The sequence below is a fragment of the Mchenga conophoros genome, linkage group LG13 (assembly GCF_057382185.1).
Source record: "Mchenga conophoros isolate Kocher_MC1m ecotype Shallow Benthic linkage group LG13, M_conophoros_male_GT1.1, whole genome shotgun sequence".
Classification (NCBI taxonomy): Eukaryota; Metazoa; Chordata; class Actinopteri; order Cichliformes; family Cichlidae; genus Mchenga; species Mchenga conophoros.
The window spans coordinates 291,541-305,700 of record NC_140538.1 but is presented as its reverse complement, the minus strand read 5'-3'; the positions used below and the strand labels follow the sequence as shown (position 1 = coordinate 305,700).

At 40.2% G+C, this 14,160-nt stretch overlaps 2 protein-coding genes across 2 annotated transcripts in view; both read left to right on the top strand.

Annotated features, from left to right (window-relative positions):
• Nucleotides 1-2,623, top strand: part of LOC146560525 (collagen alpha-1(XIII) chain-like) — a 41,415-nt gene extending 38,792 nt beyond the window's left edge. The window contains exon 3 of the mRNA XM_085295871.1: nt 2,513-2,623. Coding sequence (XP_085151997.1) covers nt 2,513-2,544 — 32 coding nt within the window. The 3' untranslated portion in view covers nt 2,545-2,623. The remainder of the gene's footprint in view (nt 1-2,512) is intronic.
• Nucleotides 2,624-7,096: 4,473 nt separating this feature from the next.
• The window catches only part of LOC146560524 (uncharacterized), a 72,965-nt gene continuing 65,901 nt past the window's right edge, over nt 7,097-14,160 (top strand). Inside the window, exons 1-3 of the mRNA XM_085295870.1 lie at nt 7,097-7,117; nt 9,369-9,404; nt 12,875-12,901. Of these exons, the coding sequence (XP_085151996.1) occupies nt 9,384-9,404; nt 12,875-12,901 (48 nt within the window). The 5' untranslated portion in view covers nt 7,097-7,117; nt 9,369-9,383. The remainder of the gene's footprint in view (nt 7,118-9,368; nt 9,405-12,874; nt 12,902-14,160) is intronic.

Here is a 14,160-nt window from a genome sequence, read left to right as displayed (position 1 = left end):
ACTGAGTCTAATAAGACAAGGGAAAGGGAAACACCTGTGAATCTGAACGCTGGTGGGCAATATTAGATCGTTATTTCTGACCATAGCTAACCGCCACTGCTTTTACATAAGCATAAACAACAGGTGTTAGCAATAGTTGGGATTAAACCCAGCAGAGGACAAGGCTTGGAATATGATATCAATGCAGTCAAATAAATTCCACTTTTTGTGTGTGTGTGTGTGTTTGTTTATGACTGTAAACTTTGTTTCATGTTGTGCCCAGAGCTCGTTTGACGGGCGCCACTTCATGTGCTATATTTGAGCCCACTTCCCCAGGCCTTTCAAAGTGCCTTTGGATCAAGGTGCTCTACACTATGTCCCCTGGGTGAGTGGGTCCAGCCAACAGGATGTGATGGCAGGCCAGAATGCAACAAGAATCTTGCCTTCGTGTTTGCTTTCCACACCCTTAAATAGAGAGAGGGAGGTAAAGGGTAACCTTAAAAATGTGGAACACAATCGTAGGAATGACTGGAGCAGCCGTAATTTGACTTTATTACCCAGATCTCATATCATAATAGAAAATCCTCTAAATTTAAAGGGTCTGGGTGTTTACAGTATGCAACAGTTGGCTCTTTGTGGCCCTAAATGATGCAGTTTTAACTGCAGTTAACTTAAAACTAAAGAAAATATTAATCAAATATCATCTTATCAAATCGTAGGAATTCAAGTTATGAAATTTCATAAATCAACATTACATGATGTGATGTTGATTTATGAAATATCTCTAATTTTTAAAAAAATGTAAAATTATGTCTCTTAAAATACGTTATTCACTTAGCAAATAACAAATTAGCAACATTTATTCTGTCAGACCCCTGTAATAGGAGAAAGTCATAAAGCATTTACGTTATTCACTATTTAGTACAATGTTTAGTTTTAAATGTAGACCTGCTGACGGTGTTTGCTGTGATTTTAGTGAGCTGTCACTGTCTGTTCTGCATCCCTGAAAAGATGCAATTATTTTTCTGACGTAGTCCCTGTAATTAGATGAAGACACACACACAGGACTTTGTGAAAGCTGTGAGAATATAAAGCTGCCTGTGTGGACCAAACATTCAGTGTAAAATGAGAGTGGTGTACTGTGATGCCATGCGAAGGGTAGAGTAAGACTTTTTAAATTGCTGTAACGCCTTAGCTTTGGGGTGGCTACCAGTCTGCATGCTGTGTTGACACAATGGTAACAGAAAATAGTGGGGAACCTTTTAAACAACATCTTCTTATGCGAGCTTCAAACTGTAAACTGGTGTGACTTAATGTCATCATTTCCTCAACATAAACAGTATATTTTAGACCCTAAACTGTCTGTTTCCATTGTATTTAATTCGTATGGATTTGAATTTCACTGACAGCAGGCACCCAAGTATGGATGGAGTAGTCTGAGGAGCACATCGATTGAATAATAGTGAGGATTTGCATTTCACAGAGAGTTTTCCTCATCTTGCTGTGGCTCTCATGACGACGTCTTCAGTGACCCGTGTCTGGTTTTGGTCGTAACTTTCTGTTGAATGATCCCAGGCTCTTTCTACATAATTCGGTTTTTGTGAAAGGCCTGTTTTATGGCTGTTTGAAAGCTGACAGGCTGTGATGCGAGTTTATTAACTTGGCACAATCTGAAAGGGTTGAATTTTCGTAATAATTTTACCATGTGTGGACAATGAGAAATTCACTTGATGTTTGAGTATTTTATATTACATGCACTAGGTTTCCGTAAACAGGGTTAGAGACCCTAAAGAAATGCTATTTTTGACCAATCAATCTTATTTGCATTGCCAAAAGATTTTTTTATTTATCTATTGATTACCGATTGGTATAACTCATCCGCTTTGTTTAGAAGAAAACGGTGACGTGTGATCGGACCAAAATCTTCTGAATGTTTACATGAAGCATTTGATTTCTTGTTAATCTGGTTACTTGTGTACAGATTAAAGTGTTCATGTGCCACTGCTGTAACTAGACAGAAAACAACTCAATAATTGGCGTCTTGTGGTGTTGAAAAGTGACAAGAAGTTATGTTTGATTACCTCATAGAAAAATCAGTTACATTATTTTGGAGTTTTTAACAAGCATTTGTTTCATTTTATGTCAGAAACATGCCAGACAATAAAAAGTGTAACTAAAAGCCTGGTTCCTACTGTTGTGGTGAACTACGTAGAGCCTGTGATGTAGCCTACACAAGGAGCTAATGCCATTGTCACCATGTATACCTTAGCGTGAGAACAGTGACATTTAGTCACATCTTGTATGCATGCTGAGGATTATGGCACAGATTTAACACTGAAGTGTGAATCCACTGCAGAAAGATATTTTTACTCGAGTTACCTTGAGTCTTCCATGAAAAGTGCATTGTTGCTCCACTGCTCATACTCAACTCTAAGAAACGTATTTTGGTTGCACACCATTGTTGGGTTAACTGGAATCTTTGTCATGGTTGCATAAAAACTTAGCACTCTCTCTTTCTCCCTCTGTCTTGCAGGACCTCCAGTAAGTACACCAGATGCTGTGTGACCTCCACATGATGAAGTGACTCAAAGTGATTATTTTTACATTTTGGTGACAAGTAGATGAAACGGACAATCCCCTGGAACACATCTGCTGACAGTAAAGCTTGACTGGATACGGTGGTAATCTGTAGTTTCATTGTGTAACTTCTGCCTGTCCACATACTTTAACAGTACTGATGATAAAGGAGCTTAGACCTGTGGCCCTTGGCAGGTCTGTGCAGGAAAAGCTGAATGCAGGCAAATAGTTGAAACTGAAACTTTGATTAAAAGGAAAACTCGTATGTTTTAGATAAAGAAGTATTTTAGCACCCACAGAGAAATTAGAGCTTTACAAAGTCATGAAAAACATGACTCCAAACAAGGAAAGAAGACTGAAATATTGCAAAACCACAACAAAGGAAATGTATAACACAATTAGCCACCGGCATAGGTTCCAGTACCAACATGACTTTGAACCGGATAAGCAGATGAAGATGGATGGATGTAATAATTACTGCTTCCAGCTTTAGCAACATCTTCAGCTACTTCTGTTGATGTTACTTTCCCCACTGTTCATACATTCAGTAGCTTTCACTGCAGAGAACTGAAGCATAAACTGCACATGAGGTTAGTTTAGTGTCAAACGGTGAGACACCAAACAGAAGACAGTAATCGATTTCATGAGTTTTATTGTAAACACAAGAGTAACAATGAAAAGGTGGGGGGGGGGGGGGGGGGGGTGTAGACTGGGACGTGGGCATGATGTGCAGGATCACTGACTTTAGACACTTCAACAGAGAGTAGTTAGATTTTGGGATGAAGAGTGAGAACCAGAGGAATATTGGAGTTAATGGCTTAATTGTAAGGCATTAACACCGCTGATTATTGATCGGTGAACACAGAAGAGCTACCTCGTCAGGACTCTGCAGTCTATTTACACCTACAGGCCAGTGGACACTCTTTCAATGATGAGGATGTAACATCCTGGACAGGGAGGAACGCTGGTTTGGAGTCAAGGAGGCCGTTTACGTGAAAAGGGAAAGACAATCTCTGAATGGAGGAGGGGCCCTAAGGGTCCATCTGTCACCATCTTACAATGCTGTGATTGCAGCCATTGCCCAACTCTCTGTCAATGGTACTCATGAACATTGATCAGTGGTCATGGCAATTTGAATATTAATGATCAAGGAACTGACCTCACAGCCCATTGTTCAATTAGTGGGCTGGTTTCAGTCCTTATGCAAATGTCCTGTTTATAAGGTTGGCAACCTGCAGAAGTCACTTAGATGGGTGACAAAATGCTACGTCCAGATGAACAGAATCACTGTTATTGGGATTTCCTTACCTGGATGATTGAGCATGCATCAAAACATACTAATAGGAAGGTTGGCTGCTCCCGTCTGCAAGCATTCATGTGCAAGATACTGAACCTTGAGTTGTTGCCAATGGATTCAATTGTTAATACAGTCCTGGTCAAAAGTTCAAGATCAGTTGAAAAATGATTCATATTTTTAATGTTTGGATCTTAACAAGGTTCCAAGTAGAACTTCAACATGCAACAAGAAGAAATGGGAGTGAAACAGGCTGTTTTACAGCAGATCAAAAGTTTAGGACCACATGCTTTAAAAGGCCAAATCTGTGCAAGAATGTGGATTTGTTGTCATTTTCTGTCAGGTAGTCACACTATCATGACGTTCTGATGGCAAACAAATGTTCCCTTTTTGAATGTCGGGTTGTTGAACTGCAAAAGCAGGGTCTCTCTCAGCGCACCATCGCTGCTGAGATGGGAAGTAAGACAGTCATTTGGAATTTCTTAAATGATCCTGAGGGTTATGGAACAAAAAAGTCAAGAGGAAGACCCAAAAAAATCTCACCAGCACAGAGCCGAGGATCCAACTGGCTCTCCGTCAAGACACTGGACAATCCTCAACCCAAATTAAGGGCGTTTCTGGTGCCAACTGCGGCCCATAACTATCAGATGGCATCTGAGACTTGAAGGGCCTCAAAAACAAAAAACGTCTTCAAAGGCCTCGTCTCCTTGAACGCTGCAGAACTCACCATTTGGACTTTGTAAGAGAGCACCAAACATGGGACATTGAAAGGTAGAAGAAAGTTTTATTGTCTAATGAGAACAAATGTAACCTTGATGGTTCTGATGGCTTCCAACGTTACTGGCATGACAAGCAGATCCCATCTGAGATGTTCTCTATGCTCCACAGTGGAGGGGATGCCATAATTTCCTTCAGTTGAGCAATAGAGCTTCAGGAGGTGCAGGGGCATCAAGTAGCTGCTGGCTATGTCCAGATGTTGCAAAGAGCATCACTCATGACTGAGGGCCCTCATCTGTGTGGTAACGACTGGTTTTATCAACATGACAACGCTACAGCATGCAATGCAGCGACGAGGGCTCAGACCTCTACATTTGAAAAACCACACAGTCACAAGACTCAGCAGTCCATCTGCATCTAAAGGACAAAGGTCACTCTTTGAAAATGCCAGTGTTCACAATTTGGACAGAGAAGACAGATGGTTTGAAAGAGGAGTGAAAGAAGTCATCTATGTCCACTGTGAACGATCATCTTTGAACAGAGGGCGGGGCTTACGACACCAGCCGCCTGCCATCTATAATCTAATTTTTAGATCCTTTCGCAGATGCCTTAGCGTCCACTCAGATCTTGTGTCTGCTGATCTCAAAAATTCAAATGATAGGGTGAGGCAAGGTCTCACAATGGTTTCACCTGAAACCTCTGCTAATAATACTCCACACCCTTTTCACATCTTGGCTCATGTGATAAAGCACATGATCAATAGTGGGTCAACAACCCTGATTAGGGCCAACTCCCACTAAGGCTAATAATCTGGGGCTGACCATCATTTGGTTTTAGAACTGAAGAAGCTTCTCGGATAAGAGTTGAAATGTCTTCAAGAAACTTAAAGAAGTCCAGTTGCTTTCTTTCCAAGTTCCTTAGATCACTATGACCTGGATGACTGAGAACCTTCACAGACATCCTTAACCAACCAATCCTCATACACTCTCGACAATATCTGTATCAGCTTCCTCATAAGAAAAATGAAAGGACTTTAGTATTGTATCATTTCAGTTTGGTCATTTCATGATTAGTATTGTTCTGTTCAACCCTGTTGATTTTGGACTAGCTACAGATTGTTTTGGTTCTGACTCTTTAATGGTGTTTTTCCACATTAATTGTGTTTTATAGCACTTTTAATTACACTCTCTAAACTCACAGTGGTTGGATAATAATACTCTGAAGGCCCTAATGGGACTAATGGCTTTTTAAGAAAAAGCATGTTTCATGCCCCAATATTTAAGGAACCCAGGAGAGACTTGTAGTGGTATACAGTGTTCCCTCATTTATTGTGGGAGTTACGTTCTAAAAATAACCCGTGACAGGGGAAATCTGCGAAGTAGCCAACTTTATTTTTTACAATTATTATAGATGTTTTAAGGCTGTAAAACCCCTCACTACAGGCAAAAACATTTTCACACTTTTATCTCTTGTTTAAACACTCTAAAAGTTGAAACCTTTGTAGAAAAGTCCAGTATTATAGGATGAAAGCAAAGATCCAAATCTTTGCTGGTGGAGGCAGCTACAGGTGTAGCCACAGCTGCCCTGGGGCAGACTGACAGAGGCGAGGCTGCCATATCGCACCATCGGCCCCTCTGGCCAACACCAGTAGGCGGCAGGTGAAGTGTCTTGCCCAAGGACACAACAACCAAGACAGACAGAGCTGGGGATCGAACCGGCGATAGCTGATGATAGATGATACTTTTTGCTCTCAATATTTAAGCCAATTAAAATTCCTAATGCAAACTGGTCTTTCAAATCAATTATCAAATCCAACAAGTGTTCTTCCATCCAGAGTTACTAATGTTAGGGGAACAGCGTCTCCTGTCCTCTTGTTTGTCACACAGAAAAAATGTTCCACTTTTGACTTCCAGCTAATTTGTTTTGTATTCTTTCTTTATTGGAGTTCAAAAGCCTTGATTTGAGTTCCGTTCCCTTTGTGAAAGCAAAACACACTTGACTTTTTAAAAATTTGCTCCCTCTTGTTCTTAGTCCCAGCCCATAAATAAAAGCCATTGTATTCTAGTTCCTTGTGATTTGTTTATAATGGAAGTCACTATGCTGGAAACCTCCATTGTAGCTTGGATTAGCTGAATAACAAGATGAGCAAGGGCAGTTAAGGAGATCTCAGAGGGCTTTGTTTTGCAGAAGCATGGAAACTACAAGTTCTTCCAAAAACAACCCTTGCATGAGGCTATGTGGTGAAAACTGTTGTTTTACATTAAAACTTATGTTCAAACAGTTAAACTTTTTTTTTTAATTCATTGAATGTTGTGATGTTAGTGCATCAGCAGGATACTTTGTGCTGTCAGTGAACAGGCCAAAATAAACGATTCCCTTGCCGTAAGGTAGTAAACAGCCCCTCCAGTCATTACTACTGATTTTATTCTGGCCTGATTAAGTGCAGGTGTCTTTCATTATGTTAATTTTGTCTGTAAAATGTACTCTTCTTGTCATACTAATTTTGTCTCGTGCTTTTTTCAGGGTCCTCCTGGACGAGCAGGCTTTCCGGTAACTTGTTTTAACCTGTCTCTTTGTGTGTCCTCATGCATAGTATTGATGTGCGAGTGGTGGAGTATTAACATCTCAGCTGCTAGTTCAGAATGAAATGTGCAAATTACTACTTGTTGTTGCTTGTTGATTTTGTCACAGTTTAATGAAACTTTAATGAAAATCAAGATAATAACACACCGTTATCTTAATAGTCTTTAAAAAGTCTTTAAAGGACTGTTTCCCAGAAATCAGGATTTGAAAAGGTTAGACTACCAACTTGTGCACATCCTTACAGAACCTGGAATACAAATACACCAGTATAGATGTACTATTGCAGTGAACTTTGCAGTTTTTATCACTTATATGATGAAAAGTTTCAGAGATGTCAGTACAGAAGTTGAATAGCACACACACCCTAACAGTATCCATTTGTAACACTGTGTGCTGTGATTGTGCACCTGTCCAGCTCTTGGTCTTTTTGATTAAAACGTCCATTCTCCAGCGCAAAGCTTACTTTTAATGTGTCATACACATGGAAGTATGTACATGCAAGCATGTGTTTTCTGTTAGTATATATGCAAGTGTGAGTGTGTATGTAGCTGACTAGGAAAGGCAGAAACAGGGTGTACATGACCGTTGCAGCAATCACATTTCCCTCTTTGCAAAAAATGAATTCAGAATCAGAAATGGTAAATGGCCTGTATTTATATAGCGCTTTACTAGTCCCTAAGGACCCCAAAGTGCTTTACATATCCAGTCATCCACCCATTCACACACTGGTGATGGCAAGCTACATTGTAGCCACAGCCACCCTGGGGCGCACTGACAGAGGCGAGGCTGCCGGACACTGGCGCCCTCTGACCACCACCAGTAGGCAACGGGTGAAGTGTCTTGCCCAAGGACACAACGACCGAGACTGTCCGAGCCGGGGCTCGAACCGGCAACCTTCCGATTACAAGGCGAACTCCCAACTCTTGAGCCACGATCGGCGAAAGGGTTTTATTGCCAAATGTTGAGCAGGTTTACAACATTAGGAAAGTGCTGCGGTGCTTCAGTGCAAACATACTGTCATAAATTACACTTAAATAGACATGAAAATAAAAATAAGAATAAGATAAGAATAAAAATTAAGAATAAGAATTGGATGAGATTTTACCAAACACCCAATTCACCTCACTTTACTATAATGAATGTTGTACTCTGTGGTTCCAGCAAATAATCATGTTGGGCACTTTAAAGACTCCAGGTCCAGATTAAACTAAATGCAGTTTTGGCGGTGCCAGATTCTCCCCAAAGCCCTGATTTAAATCGGGACCTTGAACAGGAATTATTAACAAGCATTATTGCATTGAATAGTTGCAGAATCATGCTGTCAGCTCACAACTAAGTCAGAGAAACATTTATTTTTTTTTTTGTTAAAGTTTGGTAAATTAAAAAACCCCAAACACCTAGGTTAGACTGCAAAAGGCAACAGTGTGTCTTTATGTCATTGGATGAACATTTAGTAAATATAAACTACACTATCATCTTGGAACAATCAGACTTTATACTATACACATGTAAAAATAGATTTAGGAATCAAAGCCCTGATCTGAAGCTAAAACCTGGCTAATCACCCAATCATGACTTCCTATCTCAGGTGGTTTTCAACCCGCTGCCCTTACCGTAACACTGTCTGGAGATATAAGATGGAAAAGTGTAACAAAGTAACAGGGCTACTAATAACTTTCTTCTAATGACATAAGAAATTACTGCAACTTTCTTCCATCGTCTTTCATCTTGAACTTTGCAGTGTTGAATGAGGCATGATTATTTGATAATTATGTGATTGTTTTTCACAGTGATCTTCTTTCTGCTCCCATAATTTGGGCATGGCATGTTGAATTGGTTATTCTGAATAACAAAAATGATCATCTTCCTTAAAGGAATACCATGACATTAAAAACTTTAAAAGCTTTTGTAGCAGTAATGCTAGCTGTGTTTCCATACGACTCCTGGCTACTAACTGATGTCAGAACAAAGCATTTAAGCTCTTTTAAATTTGTTATTCTCTTTTCTAGTTTTGGCTTCCATTAGGATATAAATGTGCTAACATTCGTCTCACTAACATGAACCAACCGTTGTTTCTATAACGCATCAGTGAAAAAATGAGATTAGCATAGTTCCTTGCAAATGAGAGAGTTGCAGAGACGATAAGTCTGAATGCCATGGTATCCCTATAGAACATCTGATTGACTCCTGTTCCTTCTTAATTTGCATTGGACATTAGGGTGGCAAAGGAAGTATGGGAATTCCTGGGAGAATGGTGAGTGAATTGGGTTCATGCATCACCAGCACTAGTGATAGTTACATTCAAAAGCTCTTACAACACAAATGCAAAAGGATTAATGTTACAGGATTAGATTACAGTTATTTTGAACAGTATGCATTAATACAGAAGTAAATGATCAGTACTGTGATAACAAAGTTTTCTTGAAGTTCCTTTGCTAGCATTTTGAATTACAAGCCACCCAGGGTGGAAGAAACATTAAAATCCTTTGTCTAAATAGGAGTACTGATAGCGTAATGAAAACACACTAACTTAACTCCGTGCTGCCTTGAGCTTGGCCTCTAGTCTCCTTCTCCATGGAGGGTACGGCTCCTTGCGGCTGTTTGTCTTATAGCTAAGCATCTCAGTCATCACTGCTGTCGTGGTGTTGATTAGCTGTTTGGTTACCATAATAGTCGAAGGAGGGATTTTCCGTAATGCTGCATTCACATCTTTGAGGAAACGTTCAGAGGGCACTTCATGTAGTCTTGGTAATCAACCATGGAAGGTCCAGGTTTCAAGCTCAGCCATGATCCCATCTCTCAGATTAGCTGCTCATGCATTCGCACTGAGTTTGGTACCCAATCTTAGAGTGTGGGGATGATGATATCTCCCCCTGACCTCAGGTTCTGCCTCCCTGTTGCTGTTTTACCTCATCAATTTCAAGTTGTGATAGCAGTTGTTTCTTCCAGATGTTGGAACACTGAGAAACTAGTTTTGCCATTAGTCGAGACGTTGGGTGTGGAGAATTCCATAGTAAAGTAAAACTTTATTTATATAGCACCTTTCAAGATAAAAATCACAAAGTGCTTCACAGAAGCTAAAACCTAAAAATAAAAATCAACCAAAAGCAAGTTTAAAAAGATGAGTTTTTAGCTGTTTTTTAAAAGCGACCACTGAGTCCACACATCTCAGGCTCAAAGGGAGAGAGTTCCACAATCTGGGGGCCACAGTTACAAAAGCTTTGTCGCCTTTTGTTTTCAGCCACGTGTGCTGGACAGCAAGCAAGCCCTGGTCACATGACCTCAGGGACCTGCTGGGAATGTATGGATGTAAAAGTTCACTTATATATGTTGGTGCTTGTCCATGCAGAGCCCTGAAAGTCAAGGTCAAAACCTTAAACTGGATTCTGAATTTAACTGGGAGCCAGTGCAGCTGAATCAGCAGGGGTGTGACATGGGAAAACTTGGAGGACTTGGTCAGAAGCTTTGCAGCAGCGTTCTGAACAACTTGCAGACGCTCCAAAGAGGCTTTACATAAACAAGTAAACAAAGAATTACAATAGTCCAGACGAGATGAAACAAATGCATGAATGACAATTTCTAATTCGGAGCGCGATACAATGGGACTCAGCTTAGCAATGTTTCTCAAGTGAGAAAAACAGGAGCGAACCAGAGATTTTACATGGGCATCCAAAGTCAGAGCTGAGTCAATACTAACACCAAGGCTCCTGATAGACGGTTTTGCAAACGTAGCAAGTGGACCCAAGTTTTCCATAACACTAGGTACATAGGTCCCATATCCTCTGCATGTAACCCCTTCTGCTTAGATTGCTTGCGTGATAGCTTTCCAACAGCCCTGTGTTCTTGCACCGCATTATTGGAAAACTGTGCAGAAAATATCAAAAGTAAAAATAATTATTATGCAGAAAACTGTTTCCCATCATTGTTAGCTGGATTCACTTTACAGCATATATTTAAGGTTGAACTCATTCTGTTTAATGGTCACCATCATATTCTATAAATGGTGCGGTGGGTGTTCTGTGACGACCACATATCTATGAAAAGTTGTTCGTAAGATCAGAAACACAGGTCTGCATCCTGATTTTTCAAAAAGTCAATTAAAAGTAAGATAAATCAATCAGCTGAATTAAAATGGTTGAATAGTGTGTGACAGAGTTAACAGGGGGATTAAAATATGAGTAAAAAAGTGAAAGTGGCGTGTTGGCAAACAGCTGGTTAAGCCCATCACATTCATTCATTCTCATAGATGCTAATCTGACCCTGCACCTGCTCAACTTGCATAAGTTATTAGACTTTTATTAGAATGGTCAGAGTTGCTGTCCCCTCTCCATCATGGTCAAAAGTTTACTTGCTTATATAATAAAGGAGTTAAATAACTTTTTCACGCTCCATCCTCTCTTTATCACACATGTTGGCCAAGGTAATTAACAAGAGGACACTCATCAGTTACAAAGCTAAATCACTGAAGCTGGTTTGCTTCCTAATGCTAGCTGTGTTTCCATACGACTCCTGGCTACTAACTGATGTCAGAACAGTGAAAGCAGACCACTGTGTTCTCCCCTCATGTCACCATTAAAGGCCAGAGGTTTATCCACATTTGCAAACCACCAGAAACCAACTGCTGGTCTCTCAGCTTGCCCAGCTCCAGTCGCTGTTAACGGGAGATGGACAAACCATCAGCGACAGAGACAACTACACTTTGCTATGAGATGAAATAAGCTTTCAGTGCAAATTATAACTTAATACACAATAATATAATAGTATAACTTAGTAGAAAAGTAGCATAGTAGCAGCAATACTATAATGTAGCAGAAATGATATGATTTAGCAGAAATACTACATGATAGTAGCCAACAGCAGCCTCAAGGCAGTAATGTAAAGGATGGATGCACATATTAATTGACAGGAGTTTTATGACAGCGCTGTCTGAGATTGTTTATTTGTAGATTTGACAGGGAAAGCAGACAGTGATGGAATGTATTACATTACTTTGAATGCAAGCTGTGCAATCACTTCACCCTGGAAAACAATACAAAATGGAAAAAACTAAGTGTATACACACACACACACACACACAAAATACAACAGCCCGTTATTGTCGTAGTACATGAACAATGAAATTATTGTGGGTGCTTCATACCAACTGTGCCAGAATAAGATATAAATAGTTGATTTAAACAGTTGGAATAATTAGCAAACAGGAGTAATATATACAGTCAATGGGGATAAATGCAAAACAAGACAAATTCATGCAGAAATAAGAGAAAGGCCTGTCAAGAGGCTGTTTGTGAGTTTGGAGGTGTGGGACCTCCAAACTCACAAACCCGAGGGCAGCGGGTCAAACAGGTGGTGGGCGCGGTGTAGTGCTCACCTATGATGCTCCTGTTTTCCTGAGAGAGGAGCTGGCGATGGCTTCCAGGGGTGGAAGAGGGCAGACAGTGATTTTGGGGCAGTGTTAATTACCCTTCCTGTTCTCAGGAAAGCCATATATATCACCTTCCTCCATTTGATTTACATATACAGTAGTTCCCTTTAGCTCTTTCACCATCACCACCTCCGTCACTAGTCCTAAAGATGCTGCATGTCCCGAGCCCTCTCCATGTATCTAACACTGGTTCCTCTCCCTCTCTCTCTCTCTCTCTCGCTCTCTCTCTCCCTTCTTGTGTCTCTCCCCCCTCTACACACCTACTTGCATGTGACTGTGTCTGCTGTGTCTGATCCCAGGGCTTAAAAGGACACGCAGGGGAGAAGGTAAGTTTAGGAACACATGCCATTAGATGGTCCATATACAAATGTAGTTATTTAGCACAGTTAAAAAAATAACTTGATTAAACTTTAACTAAATGTTGGAGCTTAATCCTGAAATTCTATTTTTACTTTTGACTTCTTTGACTTTGCTCATCTGTGATTAACACGGCCCGATTGCAGTGAAATATAAATAGACTTGGCTAAGGTGTGACTCAATGGGTGGTGGAAGTAGTGGTTAGAGGTGCATAACTGTGCACTTCATTGTATGAACAGGGATGGGATTTGGATCTCTATTTTTCAACAGCATGTGGGTCTGTAAATGGTTTCCCACCCCAGTTAGGTCACCTGAAGTCTTTACACTCTGAAACACCAAAGTAACAATTTGTTACGCAGGCATCTGAAAAGTCTAATTTAAGACTCCTAAGTCTGTCCCCCAACTGGGGAGACCTTTACACAGGCAACGGCAGAGTACATGACAAAATTCTAGGGTGCTAAATTAGCTCACTTGGTAGAACAGGTGATCCGTGTCCACGAGGGTCAATGCAGCAGTCTGAGTTTGTTCTCTGCTCCTGAATGCTGTATTCTGTACTATGATGGACACTACACAATTTATTTAAAATGCTGTTCACTCAGCAGAAGTAGAAGATTTAATAGTTATTACCCAAAATATTTCTATTATTATGTTATTTATATTATATTGGAGAAGAGAAGAACAAATGCCAGACTGGTGACCATTATTCCAACTGCTATAAGTCTGTAGGGTTAAACACACATTAAACACACAGTCTCTAAAGAGGGAGAGTGTCAACAAGCAAAATCTTCCAATCTGTCAGATGCATATACAAATACAGATTTGTTCTCATCACTCTGAATTCTTGGCTGAAATGTGTAACAAAGGGGAAAAGCAACAACACATACCAGAGAGTCAAATGTGGTTGTTAGCCAATACATTTTTTAAATAGTCAGTCATTAAAATATAATTTTAGCCTTGGATTGCCTTACAAAAATTGTAACCTGATCATCAGGATCCATAAAGTGCGGAGGAGCAGACAATGTGGCTACTTTATGGATCACAGTGCAAAATATTTATCTTTGTAGGCTGAGAATATGCTTCAGTAGGTAATGATCTGTGTTTCGTCTCTTCCCGTAGCTGTCAGGACAAACAGAATGAAGGAATACCAAAATTATACATGCAGACATTACTGCATGTAATCTCTTAAAGCCACAGCTGATGGAAAGTGATCTTTGTGGGATTAAAAAAA